Raw genomic sequence first — 16,221 nt, 5'->3', positions numbered from 1 at the left:
AGGGACACTCCCGTGTGCACGGCTGGGGACAGCAGGGACACTCCCGTGTGCACAGCAGGGACAGCAGGGACACTCCCGTGTGCACGGCTGGGGACAGCAGGGACAGCAGGGACGCTCCAGTGTCCCCATCCCAACCCCACATTCCCCTGGGGACAGCAGGGACACTCCCGTGTGCCCATCCTGGCCCCACATTGCCCGGGAGCCCAGGCAGAGCTGGGAGCTCCAACCCACCTGACGTCCTCCAGGAACTTGTCGAGCTCCAGGAAGGAAACCTCGGAGTACCTGGGCAGGGGACAGGACAGAAGGGCCCAGGGGGTGATGGGCTGCCCTGGCAGTGGGGTCTCCGGGCTGGGTGCTGCGGGGTCTCCCCCATCTTCACCTCCACTGTGCCCCGGGCCGACCCTCCCTGCGGATCTCGGCCATCACCATGTTCAGGTCCAGCTCCTTGATCTTCTCCTCCACCACGTTCTCTGGCATCAGATCTGGGGCAGAGGAACAGGGGGGTGTGGGTCCTGCAGCCCCTACTCCAGGGAGGGGCTGGGAGTCACTGCCCCCCTCCCCGGGCTCTGCACATGGAATCACGGCGTGTTTTGTGTGGGAGGGACCTGAAATCCCACCCAGTCCACCCCCTGCCATGGCAGGGATGTCTTCCCCTATCCCAGGCTGCTCCAAGCCCTGTCCAACCTGAACACTGCCAGGGATGGGGCAGCCACAGCTTCCCTGGGCTCCCTGTGCCAGGGCCTCACCCCCCTCCCAGCCGGGAATTCCTTCCCAAAATCCCATCTAACCCTGTCCTCTGGCAGTGGGAAACCATTCCCCCTTTCCTGCCACTCCATCCCTTGTCCAAGTCCCTCTCCAGCTCATCTTGAACCCCTTCAGGCCCTGCAAGGGGCTCTGAGGTTTCCTTGGACCATTCTCTTCTCCAGGCTGAGCATTCTCAGCTCTCCCAGCCTGGCTCCAGGCTGAGCATTCCCATCTCTCCCAGCCTGGCTCCAGGCTGAGCATTCCCAGCTCTCCCAGCCTGGCTCTCTCTCCTCTCTCCAGGCTGAGCATTCCCAGCTCTCCCAGCCTGGCTCCAGGCTGAGCATTCCCAGATCTACCAGCTCTCCTCGCCTGAACATTCCTAGCTCTCCCAGCCTGGCTCCAGGCTGAACATTCTCAGCTCTCCCAGCCTGGCTCTCTCCTCTCTCCAGGCTGAGCATTCCCAGCTCTCCCAGCCTGGCTCTCTCCTCTCTCCAGGCTGAGCATTCCCAGCTCTCCCAGCCTGGCTCTCTCCTCTCTCCAGGCTGAGCATTCCCAGCTCTCCCAGCCCGGCTCCCTGGGAGATGAGCCGAGCTCGGGGTGGCCCCAGGCACTCACACTGGTGGTTGATGAAGCAGTGGGCTGCCAGCAGCTTCAGGGAATGCACCTCGAAGAGCACGCGGTGGAAGAGGAGGTTGTGGGCGGTCGGGCGCTTGTCCGGGTTCAGGGTCAGGCAGGACAGGATGAACTCCTGGGAGCAGAGCAGGGCCAGAGCTGGAGCAGGGCAGTGTCCTGCCCTGCTCCTCTCACACCTTCCCTGGGAATCCTGGCATCACCGAGGCTGGACAGAGCTCACAGCCCATGGAGTGCACCCCGAGAGCCCCATCCCCACCCTGTCACCAGCCCAGAGCACCCAAATCACTCCTCAGACACCTCCAGGGATGGGCACTCCAAACCCCCTGGGCAGTTCCAGTGCCTGAGCACCCTTTCCATGGGGAAATTCCTGCTGAAGTCCACCCTGAGCCTGCCCTGGCCCAGCCTGGGGATGTTCCCTCTCCTCTTGTACCCTGTTTCCTGGGATTAGATCCCAAATCCCACCTCCCCCCCTGCCCCCGCTGTCCCCTCCTGTCAGGAGTTGTGCAGGGCCACGAGGTCCCCCCTGAGGCTCCTTTTCTCCAGGCTGAGTCCCTTTCCAGCTCCCTCAGACCCTCCTGGGGCTCTCTTCCCTCCCCTGGACATGCTCCAGCCTGTCCATGTCCTCACCTGGGCACCCCAAACCTGCCCCAGGACTGGAGGTGCCCCTGCAGTGCCAGCACAGGGGTCACTGCCCTAGGCCTGGGGTCACCCTGGTTTTGACCCCATTTCCCAGGAAATGGATCCAAAGGGCTCGTCCTGCAGCAGGAGCCCCAGCTGCAGCAGAATTCCGGGTGGGCAGAGAGGGGGATGGGTTTCCCAGTGGCCCCATCCCGGCTGTGAGCCCAGCAAAGGCTGCAGGAGAAGGGGCAGGAGCAGGATCAGCCCCGGGAGCAGGAATGTGGTGGTGGGAATGGGGACAGGGCAGGGTGAGCAGAGGATCCAGGGGATCTGCCTGGAGGAGCAGATCTGCCCGGGAGCCCAGCCTGCCACTGCTCCTCCAGCTCCTGCCCTGCTGCCGCCAGGGCATCTGGGATGATCCAAGAATGATCCCAAGGGTGCCAGGTGGGCACCCCCAGACTGGTGCCCTCAGAGCCACCTGCCCCGGAGACCCTCGGGTGAGACTCCAGCCACTCCCGGGTTCTCCTGGAATGTGGGCACTCTGGGATCACAGGGGCAGGATTTAATGGGAACTGTGGGATCACAGGGGCAGGATTTAATGGGAACTGTGGGATCACAGGGGCAGGATTTAATGGGAACTGTGGGATCTGAGGGGCAGGATTTACTGTGGGAACTGAGGGGCAGGATTTAGTGGGAACTGTGGGATCACAGGGGCAGGATTTACTGTGGGAACTGTGGGATCTGAGGGGCAGGATTTACTGTGGGATCTGAGGGGCAGGATTGACTGTGGGATCTGAGGGGCAGGATTTAGTGGGAACTGTGGGATTGCAGGGGCAGGATTTAATGGGAACTGCGGGATCACAGGGGCAGGATTTACTGTGGGAACTGTGGGATCTGCGGGGCAGGATTGACTGTGGGATCTGAGGGGCAGGATTTAGTGGGAACTGTGGGATCACAGGGGCAGGATTTACTGTGGGATCTGAGGGGCAGGATTGACTGTGGGAACTAAAGGGCAGGATTTAGTGGGAACTGTGGGATCATAGAAGCAGGATTTACTGTGGGATCACAGGGGCAGGATTTACTGTGGGATAACAGGGGCAGGATTTAGTGTGGGATCTGAGGGGCAGGATTTAGTGGGAACAGTGGAATTGCATGGGCAGGATTTAGTGGGAACTGAGGGATCTGAGGGGCAGGATTTAGTGGGAACTGTGGGATCACAGGGGCAGGATTGACTGTGGGAACTGAGGGGCAGGATTTAGTGGGAACTGTGGGATTGCAGGGGCAGGATTTAATGGGAACTGTGGGATCACAGGGGCAGGATTTACTGTGGGAACTGTGGGATCACAGGGGCAGGATTTAGTGTGGGATCTGAGGGGCAGGATTTAGTGGGAACTGTGGGATTGCAGGGGCAGGATTTAATGGGAACTGTGGGATCGCAGGGGCAGGATTTAGTGTGGAATCATAGAAGGAGGATTTACTGTGGGAACTGTGGGATCACAGGGGCAGGATTTAGTGTGGGATCTGAGGGGCAGGATTTAGTGGGAATTGTGGGATCACAGGGGCAGGATTTATTGTGGGAACTGTGGGATCACAGGGGCAGGATTTAATGGGAACTGTGGGATCTGAGGGGCAGGATTTACTGTGGGAACTGTGGGATCACAGGGGCAGGATTTATTGTGGGAACTGTGGGATCACAGGGGCAGGATTTAGTGGGAACTGTGGGATCACAGGGGTAGGATTTACTGTGGGATGCCTCGAGAAACTCTGTGACCAAACGAGAGAATTTGGGGAATGCATAGACTCATTATGGGATGTTCCGGAGACCGCCAGAGGAAGGGGAAGGGGGGTTGAGTGGGTCAGGGTGGGTGGAGGGGATCAAAGTTCCAGCTGTTCCAGCTGTTCCACGCCTGCCTGTGGCTGAGCCCAAACCCCAGCTCTCCCCCAAACTGTCCTGTCTCCTTACCAAACCCTCTCCCCTTACCAAACCCTCTCCCCTTACCAAACCCTCTCCCTAGTGTTTGTGGGCAGCTCCTTCTCTGGGAGAAGCCCTAGGATCCAAGTGGGCCTCCACGATGGGATTTACACCCAAGAGGGAGAGATGAGGATGGGATTTACACACAGGAGAGATGAGGATGGGATTTACACACAGGAGAGATGCAGGATGAGATTTACACTGAGGAGAGAAAAATGCAGGATGGGATTTACATCCAGGAGGAAGAGATGCAGGATGGGATTTACATCCCAGAAGGGATGCAGGATGGGATTTGCACAGAGGAAGGAGAGATGCAGGATGGGATTTGCAGCCAGGAGGGAGAGATGCAGGATGGGATTTACACCCAGGAAGGAGAGACAAGGATGGGATTTATGGCCAGGAGGGATGCAGGACAGGGATTTGCTCCCAGGACTGACACAGGACAGGGATTTACACCCAGGAGTGACAGGGGACAGGGATTCACCCCCAGGAGTGACAGGGGACAGGGATTCACCCCCAGCAGGCTCCCCTAGCTGCCCTCACCCTCATGTTGGGATCATCCAGGGAGTGCCGGGCCCGTGCGATCGCCTCCTCTGAGACCCGCGTGTCCCCGTTGGTCTGGATCTCCAGCACGGCCATCTGCGAGGGGAGGGGGCACGACCTGTCCGTGGGGGCTTCCCGGGACAGGGCAGGGACAGGGCAGGGACAGGGGACAGCCCCGGGCAGGGACAGCCCCGGACAGGGAACAGCCCTGGACAGGGCAGGGATGGAGACACTGCCTGAAAGGGGACACTGCCTGACAGGGGACAGCCCCGGAAAGGGACAGGGGACAGCCCCAGGCAGGACAGGGACAGCCCCGGACAGGGGACACCTCCCGACAGGGGCCAGGGTCCCACCGTGCCCAGGCTCCGTCCCGCTCCGCACCTCCAGTGCGCACATCCCGAAGGAGAAGATGTCCACGGCCGTCCCGTCTGCCTTCTCTGCAACACGGAGCGACATGTCCGGGCAGAGCCTCAGGGCCGGACCCCATCTGGACACTCCCACCTGGACACTCCCACCTGGACACCCCTGCCTGGACACCTCCATGTGGACAGCCCCACCTGGACAGCCCTGAGACACCCCACACCATCCCCGTGGGCAGCCACTACTGCCCTCACCTGTTCCCACCTGTTCCCACCTCTTCTCCCCTCCCCTGCCCTCCCCTGCCGTGCAGTCCCCCCGTGCCCCGTTCCCAGCCCTGTTCTCCGTGCCCCGTGCCCATTCCCAGCCCCGTTCCCGTTCCTGTTCCCCATTCCCCATGCCCTGTTCCCATTCCCTGTTCCTGCGCCCTGTTCCCAGCCCCGTTCCCGTTCCTGTTCCCCATTCCCGTTCCCCATGCCCTGTTCCCGTTCCCATGCCCCGTTCCCAGCCCTGTTTCCAGCCCCATTCCCGTTCCCCGTGCCCTGTTCCCGTTCCCCATGCCCTGTTCCCATTCCCAGCCCCATTCCCGTTCCCGTTCCCAGCCCCGCTCACGGCCGTATTCGGGAGGGAAGAAGTGCAGGTTGCGCAGCTCCTCCCGCTCGATCCGGATGGGGCTGCGGAGATCGTCCGGGAGCGCTGGGGGAGAGGGGCAGGCCCTCAGGGGGTGTGGATGCCCACCCGTGAGCGAGCCCACCCATAGGGTCTGTGTGTGCCCTCCCGTGAGCGAGCCCACCCGTGAGAGTGACTACCCATGGGGTCTGTGAGTGCCCACCCCTGGGGTCAGGGAGTGCCCACCCGTGGGGTCTGAGGTGATCCGTGCCCCTGCCCACGCCAGGAGCCCCCTCTGCAGGGAGGTGGCCACGGGTCACTCACCGTTGGCAAACACCCGGTGCCAAACTGCCGGGCGGCGCCGGGGTGGGGCCGGGCATCCGGAGGGAGAAGAAAAGGGAACACCAAGGTTGGCACCCCAAAAAGGGACCCTGCAATTCCCAGGGCTCCTGCCTGGCCAGGACCCCCCACACACACCCCATGACCCGTGCCCCCCTTCCTCCTGCCAACCCCCTCGGACGCCCTCTGACCCCCCCAGAACCCCTCGGACCCCCAGACCCCCCTGGATTCCTTAGACCCCTCTGGCCCCCTTGGGGCCATCTTGAACCCCTTGGACCTCCCCCCCAAACCTCCTTGTATCCCCTCTGACCGCCTTGGAACCCCTCAGACCCCCTCGGACCCCTGTGACCCCCCCAGCCTCCTCCAGACCCCTGTGACCCCCCCAGAATGCCCCAGACCCGTGACCCCCCGACCCCTGTGAACCCCAGCCTGCCACAGACCCCTGTGACTCCCCCAGACCCCTGTGACCACCGTGACCCCCACACCCCCCAGACCCCCGTGACCCCGGGCGGGGCCGGCGCTGCCCACCGGAGCCGATCTTGATGAGCCCGTTGTGCTGGATGAAGATGGTGTCGCTGGTCAGGTTGCCATGGATGATGGGGGGCTCGCAGGAATGCAGGAAGCTGGGGGGGCACAGGGGGGGCACGGGGGGCACAGGGGTGTCCCGAGCACAGCCCGCAGCCCCGGCACCCCGCGGGGCAGGGCGGGGAGCCAGGGGAGCCTCACCTGAGAGCCGAGAGGATTTGGGTGCACCAGCGCTTCCAGGCCTAGGGCAGGGACAGGGACAGAGCAGGGACAGGGACAGAGCAGGGACAGGGACAGGGCAGGGAGAGGGACAGGGCAGGGACAGTCAGGGACAGGGCAGGGACAGGGCAGGGACAGGGCAGGGGCAGGGACAGGGACAGTCAGGGGCAGGGACAGGGCAGGGAGAGGGACAGGGCAGGGACAGTCAGGGACAGGGCAGGGACAGGGCAGGGACAGAGCAGGGACACAGCTCCATCAGCCAGGACACACTGGCACCCCGGCCAGGCCAGGGCTTCCCACCCCATCCCAGGGACAGGGACATCCCCCTGTGCCCTTCCCACCCGTTCCCAATGACAGGGACATCCCCCTGTGCCCTTCCCACCCGTTCCCAGTGACAGGGACATCCCCCTGTGCCATGCTCAGAGTCCTTCCAACCCATTCCCTGTGCCTTTCCCACCCTTTCCCAGGGACAGGGACATCCCCCTGGCCCTGCCACGGCACAGGGGTGTGTCCCACCCTGTCCCACAAAAGCTGTCCCTGTCCCCTGCTCCAGCGACTGCAGCAAATGGCTCAGGGCTGAGGAGAGGGGGAGGGACTCTGGACAAGGGATGGAGGGATGGGACAGGGGGGAATGGCTCCCACGGGCACAGGGCAGGGTCAGGTGGGATTTTGGGAGGAAATCCTTCCCTTCCAGGGTGGGCAGGCCTTGGCACAGGGTGCCCAGAGCAGCTGTGGCTGCCCCTGGGTCCTTGGCAGTGCCCAAGGCCAGGCTGGATGGGGCTTGGAGCAGCCAGGGACAGGGGAAGGTGGCCCTGCCCACGGTAGGGGTGGCTCTGGATCATCCCCCGGGTCCCTCACAGCAGCCCTGGGCAGTGGCTGTGCAGGTGGTGCTGGTTCCTTGTCCCCAAGGTGCCAGCCTGGGCAGGGGCAGGACACTGGGAGCACCTGGGGCAGCGTCACCCACTGCAGCCACTGCCACCTTGGGGCCAGTGGGATCCAGTCTGGGCTCAGGTGGGCTCCAGCAGGGTCCCCATGTGACAGCAGCTCCCACCTGCTGTGCCCTGTTGGATCCCAGACACCCTCCCTGGGACGGGGACGCAGAGCCACCCGCTCCAGCTGGGACCCGTGCTGCTCCAGGAGCTCACCCGGGCGTTCATGGCCTTGTGGTTCTTCTTGGTTTTCTTCAGGAACTGCTTCAGGCTCCCCGAGGACACGTACTCCGTGATGAAGATGACCTGGCAGGGGACAGGGGGTCAGCTCCCCCCAGCCCAGCCCCAGAGGGGAAGGGAGGCTGAAGAGCAGAGCTGGGATCCCCTCCTACCCACCCAGAGCCCCCCCAGACCCTTACCCGTGCCTTGGAGTCCTTCACATCCAGCCAGTACTTGTGGAGCTTCACGATGTTGGGGTGATCCACCAGCACCAGCTGCTCAAACATGGTCTTGATCTTCTCCTGGGGGCACACAGGGCACAGGTGAGGTCCTGGGGTGGGTCAGGACAGGTGAGGAGGAAGGTGCTGGGATGGGGCAGGACAGGTGAGGAGGAAGGTGCTGGGATGGGTCAGGACAGGTGAGGAGGAAGGTCCTGGGATGCAGAAGGTGCTGGGATGGGTCAGGACAGGTGAGGAGGAAGGTGCTGGGGTGGGGCAGGACAGGTGAGGAGGAAGGTGCTGGGATGGGGCAGGACAGGTGAGGAGGAAGGTCCTGGGATGCAGAAGGTGCTGGGATGGGTCAGGACAGGTGAGGAGGAAGGTGCTGGGTTGGGGCAGGACAGGTGAGGAGGAAGGTGCTGGGTTGGGGCAGGACAGGTGACGAGGAAGGTCCTGGGATGCAGAAGGTGCTGGGATGGGTCAGGACAGGTGAGGAGGAAGGTGCTGGGGTGGGGCAGGACAGGTGAGGAGGAAGGTGCTGGGATGGGGCAGGACAGGTGAGGAGGAAGGTCCTGGGATGCAGAAGGTGCTGGGATGGGTCAGGACAGGTGAGGAGGAAGGTGCTGGGATGGGGCAGGACAGGTGAGGAGGAAGGTGCTGGGATGGGGCAGGACAGGTGAGGAGGAGGGTCCTGGGATGGGTCAGGACAGGTGAGGAGGAAGGTGCTGGGTTGGGGCAGGACAGGTGAGGAGGAAGGTCCTGGGATGCAGAAGGTGCTGGGATGGGTCAGGACAGGTGAGGAGGAAAGTGCTGGGTTGGGGCAGGACAGGTGAGGAGGAAGGTCCTGGGATGCAGAAGGTGCTGGGATGGGTCAGGACAGGTGAGGAGGAAGGTGCTGGGATGGGGCAGGACAGGTGAGGAGGAAGGTCCTGGCATGGGGCAGGACAGGTGACGAGGAAGATGCTGGGATGGAGCAGAACAGGTGAGGAGGAAGGTCCTGGGATGCAGAAGCTCCTGGGATGGGGCAGGACAGGTGAGGAGGAAGCTCCTGGGATGGGTCAGGACAGGTGAGGAGGAAGGTGCTGGGATGGGGCAGGACAGGTGAGGACGAAGATGCTTGGGTGGAGGAGGACAGGTGAGGAGGAGGGTCCTGGGATGGGTCAGGACAGGTGAGGAGGAAGGCCCTGCCATGCAGAAGCTCCTGGGATGGGGCAGGGCACCCCCAGGAGCTGGGGATGCCCATGGACACTGGTGTGAGGTTCGAAGGAGCTCCATTTGAGGGAGCAGCCAAGGAAGGCCCAGTGCCTGGGGGCAGGAGCCCATCCTGCCAGGCTGTGCCCCGCCCAGGAAGGTGTGGGGCTCTCGGGGTCTCACCTCGTGTGCTTTGAAGGCCTTCTTGTCGGTGAAGAGCAGCTCGTTCCACACCACCTCCACACCCTCCTCCGTGTCCATGGCCAGGAAGGTGCTCTGGATGCCGGGCATGTTCCCTTGGTTCACCTGGGGACAGGCAAGGCTTCAGGGGAGGCTGGCACCACCTGCTGCATGGGCAACTCCCAAAAAAACCCATTTCCTTTTCTCTTTGGCCCAGGAATGGCCCATCCTGGCCTGATCAGCCAGACCTTGCTGGTCAGTCTGACTGGTTTATCCACAGGCCCACCTCCAAGCATTTCTGGGAATACAGAGAGCTTCTGACCACGGGAACCCACTGCTTTGGGAGGTGCACTGTGACCTCAGCTTTGTTGCACAATCACCTCCATTCAACTGGCAGAGCAGTGAGTGCCTCCAGAGCCGCTGACACCGACGTTTCCCAGAGAAAATGCACAAATAAATCCATAACAAATAATAAATGAAACAGCCTGAAACCCGATTCCTGCCCAGGAGCAGCGGAGTCTCCACGCTCTTACAACACTCTTACAACTCTCCCTGCCACGGCAACAAGGCACTGTGTTAGAAATAATTCCTTTTGGAAGGAAGGTCCCTGGAGTGGCCACGGGAGAGGCTCTGGCTGGGAGCTGGAGCGTGGAGCGAATCCCCAGCTGGTGCCTGTGCTGTGGGAGCTCTTGGCCAGGAGGCAGCAGGAGAAGCAGCCCCTCGGAGCAGGTCCTGAGCGGATCCTGAGCTGGCCCTGTGGCTCCTCACTAGTGTGGCTTGGACTGGCCCCGCTCCTGCACCCAGCTGGGGACGTGCCCTGCACCCCATCCCAGCAGCCACGGGGAGCCACCCCCACCTGCCGTGTCCAGGGAAAGGTCTGCACAAATCAAAGCCACCACATCACCTCTGCACAAACCAAAGCCACCACATCACCTCGGCACAAACCAAAGCCACCGCATCACCTTGGCACAAACCAAAGCCACCACATCACCACTGGACAAACCAAAGCCATCACACCACCCCTGCACAAACCAAAGCCACCGCATCACCTCGGCACAAACCAAAGCCACCACATCACCTCTGCACAAACCAAAGCCACCACATCACCTCTGCACAAACCAAAGCCACCACATCACCTCGGCACAAACCAAAGCCACCACATCACCTCTGCACAAACCAAAGCCACCACATCACCTCAGCACAAACCAAAGCCACCGCATCACCTCGGCACAAACCAAAGCCACCACATCACCACTGGACAAACCAAAGCCATCACAACACCCCTGCACAAACCAAAGCCACCGCATCACCTCGGCACAAACCAAAGCCACCACATCACCTCTGCACAAACCAAAGCCACCACATCACCTTGGGACAAACCAAAGCCACCACATCACCTTGGGACAAACCAAAGCCACCACATCACCTCTGCACAAACCAAAGCCACCACATCACCTCTGCACAAACCAAAGCCACCACACAATCTCTGCACAAACCAAAGCCACCGCATCACCACTGGAAAAACCAAAGCCACCGCATCACCTCTGCACAAACCAAAGCCACCACATCACCTCGGGACAAACCAAAGTCACCACATCACCTCTGCACAAACCAAAGCCACCACACCACCTCGGGACAAACCAAAGCCATCACATCACCTCGGGATGCCCTGAGGAGCCTGGCTGCAGCCCCAGCCCCTGCCCAAGCACTTCCCATTCCCTGAGGCCACAGATCCCCATCCCAGGACCCCGTGCGGGGCAGTTCCGCAGGTGTCACCTCCACAGCTGTCGCCTCCGCAGGTGTCACCTCCTCAGCTGTCGCCTCCACAGCTGTGACCTCCACAGCTGTCGCCTCCTCAGGTGTCACCTCCTCAGGTGACATCCTGCACGGGCCCTCCTGCTCTCCAGAGCAGCCACAACCACCAGGACCCATCTCCAGCCCAGGTAAAACAGGAAGCCAGAGGAAACCGGGATTGTTCTGCTGCTTCCGGGGCAGGTACAGGTACTTGGTGTGCTGCTGCTGGGGCTTGGGGCTCATCCTGCTGCCAGTGCTTGTCCTGATCCCAGAGCTGATCCCACTGCTGGGGTTCTGGGCTCGGGGCTCATCCCACTGCTGGGGCTCATCCCACTGCTGGGGTCAATCCCACTGGCCAGGTTTGGGGTTCATCCCACTGGCCAGGTTTGGGGTCCATCCCACTGGCCAGGTTTGGGGTCCATCCCACTGCTGGGGTTCATCCCACTGGCCAGTTTTGGGGTCCATCCCACTGCTGGGGTCCATCCCACTGGCCAGGTTTGGGGTCCATCCCACTGGCCGGTTTGGGGCTGGTCCCTGCGGGTCTTGGGGCAGCCATGGGCGCTCAGCACCCCCAGCTCGTTAGCAGGGCACGCCCAGGCAGGTCATGCCCAGCTCATGCTGCGGGCACACAAAGCACCTCTGTTCCTCCTTCTGCCCGGCACAGGCTTCGCACAGAGCCCGGCACGGCCAGTGAGGGATGGGCCACAGCCTTCCCAGTGATCCCAGTGATCCCAGTGCACACAGCCAGACTGAAATCACACAAGCGTCTTGGAATCACAGCTTTGGGTTGGAGGGACGTCAAAGCCCTTCTCGTCCCATTCCCTCCCAGCTCCAAACAAGCTCTTTCTGAGCCTGAAGGGCATCCCGGCACCCAGGGATTGGGCAGTGGAGCTGCTGGGATCTCAACCCGAGCAGGGGGATGGACCCCAAACCTGGCCAGTGGGATGAACCCCAGCATTGGGATTAGCCCCAGCAGTGGGATGAACCCCAGCATTGGGATTAGCCCCAGCATTGGGATGAACCCAGCAGTGGGATGAACCCCAAACCTCGCCAGGGGGATGGACCCCAGCATTGGGATGAACCCAGCAGTGGGATGAACCCCAAACCTGGCCAGGGGGATGGACCCCAGCATTGGGATGGACCCAGCAGTGGGATGAACCCCAAACCTGGCCAGGGGGATGGACCCCAGCATTGGGATGGACCCCAGCATTGGGATGGACCCCAGCATTGGGATGGACCCCAGCAGTGGGATGAACCCCAAACCTGGCCAGTGGGATGAACCCCAGCAGTGGGACCACTGCCAGGATCTGCCGGGATCCGGAAGGCTCCAGACCGTGACCTCCAGACCCTTCCCCGCCCCATGCGGACACGGCCGTGCTCCGTCTTGTGCCGAGTGAGAACAAAGCCGATCCCCACCGGCTGCTCTCGCTCCGAGCTCCGGCCTGGCCTCCATAAATAAATAAACGCGGCATTTTCCGCACAGCCTGACTGGGACAAAACGCGGCGGCGCAGGTCTCCGGGGTTCATCCCCCGGGGTTTATTCCCCCATGGTTCATCCCGCTGGTTATCCCGCTCCCGTTATGCAGCTCCGTGCGCACCGCGCGGCACCGGCGCCGTTCCGGGAGCGCCGCCGCTGCCGGGAGCGCTCGCCCGGCGCCCGGAGCGGCCGCTGGGGACGAGGCAGGGCAGCTTTACCAAAGATCGGGTTGCAGCTTCCAAGCAATCGCTACCTTCTGAGCTTTTCTCGTCAGCGAGGGCTGAGCCAGGCACGGGAACGAGCTCAGGGATGCGGCTGCGGGGCTGGGAGAGCAGCCGGGGGATGGGGCTGAGAATACCGGGGAGAGGAGGTTTTGCTCCCATGGCGGGGGGGCTGTGAGGTCCCTTCCCACCCGAGGCATTCCATGATTCTCCACTGACGGTGTGCAGCGGTTATTCCAGTCCTTTGTGCCCCCAGGGCATTTGCTGCTGGGCACGGGCGGATTTGGGGGAGCACGGGGCCGGGCGGCAAACACAAAGCCTCTGCGGAGGAAAGGCCAGCCCGGCCTGTCCACCCCCTGTCCCGCCAGCCGGGTGACAGCGTCCGGCTCCTGGTGGGACACGGGGACACCCCTCGAGCAGCAGGGACGGGGGCCTGCTGGCCCTGAGCCACCCGTGTCCCCCAAACCCCGTGTCCCCTGGCCCTGCCCGAGGCTGTGCCCCACCGTCCCCGGCTGTGGCCCCAAGCAGGGCAGGGGCGGCTGTTGCAACACAGAAATCGCTTCAGAAAACACGGGAAAGGAAAAAAGGGAGCTGAGCGGGCCGAGGCCCCAGTCAGGGACACCTGAGCTGTGTCCTGCAGGTCCCCAAGGGTCAGGGACGGGGAGTGGCAGCACGGGCAGAGCCCGCGGGCCCCGAAGGTGAGGGGTCACCGACCTCCTGTGCCTTGCCGTGCCCGGCTAAGCGACTGTCATACCCCCTGTCCCGAGCTGGGAGCACGCTCCAGGCTCCCAGCTCCTGCTCCAGGGGAAGCAGAAGGGCCACCCGCACCCCTCTGTCCCCAGCGAGGGGACTGGCAGCAGCAGCAGCAGCCCCAGGCCAGGACAGAGGCTGTCCCTCGGCTGGCAGTAGCTGTGCCCGGGCAGGAGCCCCCAGGGCTGGGGACGGCCCCGGCCCCGCGGCTCTGCCCAGGAATCCGCGGTGCCAGACAAACCTGTTCTGTCCCCGCCATCCTGTTACACAACCTGCAGGTGAGGGGAAGGCGCGGGATGGAAAATATTTTGGTTCCAGTGAAGCATTTGATCCTGTCTGTCACAAAGCCGTGAGCTCAGCACTGACTCAGCCCTGCCTGGCCGAGGAGCCCCCGCCGAGGGCAGGGAGGCACAGGACGGGCTCTGCCGTGCTGCCCCTCACAGGCACTGGTGACCAGTTCTGTCCTGGAGCATGGGGGAAGGAGCAGAGCTGGGGCAGAGAGCAGCAGGGCTGCCCAGTCACCCAGGAGAAGCACCCCAGTGCGTGGCTGTGCCCCGGGCCTGGGACAGCGGGCAGGGAAACTGAGTCAGGGACAACCCAACAGAGGGACAGGCAGTGCCAGCTGCCCCATCCGGGGCAGGAGGGGCACCCATGGCACCCAGCTCTTTTCCAGGAACTCTCCCTGTCACAGAATTGTCAAAGTCCGGGGTGGTGTGGGTGGGAAGGGACCCCAAAGCTCACCTCGTTTCACCCCCTGCCGTGGCGGGGACACCTCTCACTAGCCCAGATTGCTCCAAGCACCCTCCAACCTGGCTTTCACACTTCCAGGGATCCAGGGGCAGCCACAGCTGCTCTGGGAATTCCATTGCAACACCCCACCACCCTCACGGGGAGGAATTCCTTACCAAAATCCCATCCATCCCATATCTAGCACTGCTCCCATTGCAAGTCCCCATCACCCTCACAGAGAGGAATTCATTCCCAAAATCCCATCCATCCCATATCTAGCACTGCTCTCTGGCAGTGGTTCCCACTGTCCCTTCCCAGGAGATTCCTGCTTGGCAGCCACAGCAGCCCAGGGGTCCCTGTGCCATGCCAGCAGACAGAGACCCTGCCTCTCCCAGAAGGATTTCGGGAGCTGCCCCTGCCCACGGTGGGAGGGCTGGAAGTCTCTGCTTCCCTCCGTGCCCACGGCTGCCCTGCCCTTCCCTGCCCTGCCCTCCTGCCCGGCGGCTGCCGAGCGAACACTGCGATCCCTGTTCTCGGGCCCCTGCCGCGGGAAGGGGACAGAGGAGTATTTTTCCACTGCCCTGAGCAGAGCCAGGAGAGATCCTGCACGGGGCAGCGGCAGGGCTCTTATTTCCTGGGAGAAGCCGTTCCCTGCCCACGCCTGCAGCCGGAGCCGGCAGCAATGTTTGCTTTACCCCCAGGCCCTGCATGGCCCGGGAGGGGACATGGGCCTGGGGTCATCCCGGCCCAGCCTGGGGAGGTGACACAAACCTGGGGTCACCCCAGCCCAACACAGCCTGGGGAGGTGACACAAACCTGGAGTCACCCCAGCCCAGCCCAGCCTGGGGAGGTGACACAAACCTGGGGTCACCCCAGCCCAGCACAGCCTGGGGAGGTGACACAAGCCAGGGTCACCCCAGCCCAGCACAGCCTGGGGAGGTGACACAAACCTGGGGTCACCCCAGCACAGCCTGGGGAGGTGACACAAACCTGGGGTCACCCCAGCCCAGCCCAGCCTGGGGAGGTGACACAAGCCAGGGTCACTCCAGCCCAGCCCCCTCTCCCAGGAAACGGGGCTGGCAGTAGCATGGGGCTCTGCAGGATCAGGGAGGACAGGGAGAGGATCCCAGTGCCAGCCTGCACTGGGTGAGTGGAGCCCAGAGGGGTTGGGGCAGAAGGTGGGAGCAGCAGATGCCCAGGGAGAGGATGAGCAGGTGGCATCCCATCCCTGGGCATCCTGTGCCCCATCCCATGGGAATGCTGCGCCCCATCCCTGAGCATCCTGTACTCCATCCCTGGGCATCCTGTATCTCATCCCATGGAAATGCTGTGCCCCATCCCATGGGAATGCTGTGCCCAATCCCATGGGAATGCTGTGCCCCATCCCACGGGAATGCTGTGCCTCAAGGGAATGCTGTGCCCAATCCCACAGGAATGCTGTGCCCCATCCCATGGGAATGCCGTGCTCCATCCCTGGGCATCCTGTGCCCCATCCCATGGGAATGCTGCGCCCCATCCCTGAGCATCCTGTACTCCATCCCTGGGCATCTTGTATCTCATCCCATGGAAATGCTGTGCCCCATCCCATGGGAATGCTGTGCCCCATCCCTGGGCATCCTGTGCCCCATCCCACAGGAATGCTGTGCCCCATCCCACTGCACTAGCCCCAGCCGGGCCAAAGGCCCCGGGAGCCCCTGCAGTGCCTGGCCAGGACACACCCGGCCGTGCTGGAACAGCATCCCAGCCCAGCAGCCTCCGTGGGCCAGGCAGGAGCAGGGACCAGCAGGAATCAGCCCGGCTCGGAGGAATTCGGTCTGATTTCCGTGATCTTGCTCCAGGAAGCCCTCGGCGAGCAGCCTGTCAGCCCTGCAGGAAGCTCAGCCGCGGGTTTGCCATGCCCTGCTCAGAGCGGAGCTGAGCCACAGCATTCCAGCAGGAGGAATATCCAGGAATG

The 16,221-nt window shown here is 62.8% G+C and overlaps 1 protein-coding gene across 2 annotated transcripts in view; it reads right to left on the bottom strand.

Annotated features, from left to right (window-relative positions):
* NRBP2 (nuclear receptor binding protein 2) overlaps window positions 1–16,221 on the bottom strand; it is a 32,123-nt gene that overhangs the window by 7,656 nt on the left and 8,246 nt on the right. The window contains exons 2-13 of one of the 2 annotated variants that reach the window (XM_068179478.1): window positions 9,300–9,422; window positions 7,914–8,009; window positions 7,705–7,794; window positions 6,542–6,582; window positions 6,344–6,438; window positions 5,801–5,824; window positions 5,480–5,563; window positions 4,892–4,947; window positions 4,511–4,606; window positions 1,360–1,492; window positions 380–482; window positions 232–282 (exon numbers count right to left, since the gene is read on the bottom strand). In XM_068179478.1, the coding sequence (XP_068035579.1) occupies window positions 232–282; window positions 380–482; window positions 1,360–1,492; window positions 4,511–4,606; window positions 4,892–4,947; window positions 5,480–5,563; window positions 5,801–5,824; window positions 6,344–6,438; window positions 6,542–6,582; window positions 7,705–7,794; window positions 7,914–8,009; window positions 9,300–9,422 (992 nt within the window). Of the gene's footprint in view, window positions 1–231; window positions 283–379; window positions 483–1,359; window positions 1,493–4,510; window positions 4,607–4,891; window positions 4,948–5,479; window positions 5,564–5,800; window positions 5,825–6,343; window positions 6,439–6,541; window positions 6,583–7,704; window positions 7,795–7,907; window positions 8,010–9,299; window positions 9,423–16,221 lie in introns of both variants that reach the window. The other variant, XM_068179469.1, reaches the window with a different exon arrangement.

This window comes from Anomalospiza imberbis, chromosome 1 (genome assembly GCF_031753505.1).
Source record: "Anomalospiza imberbis isolate Cuckoo-Finch-1a 21T00152 chromosome 1, ASM3175350v1, whole genome shotgun sequence".
Taxonomy (NCBI): Eukaryota; Metazoa; Chordata; class Aves; order Passeriformes; family Viduidae; genus Anomalospiza; species Anomalospiza imberbis.
This window is presented reverse-complemented; position numbering and strand designations above follow the sequence as displayed.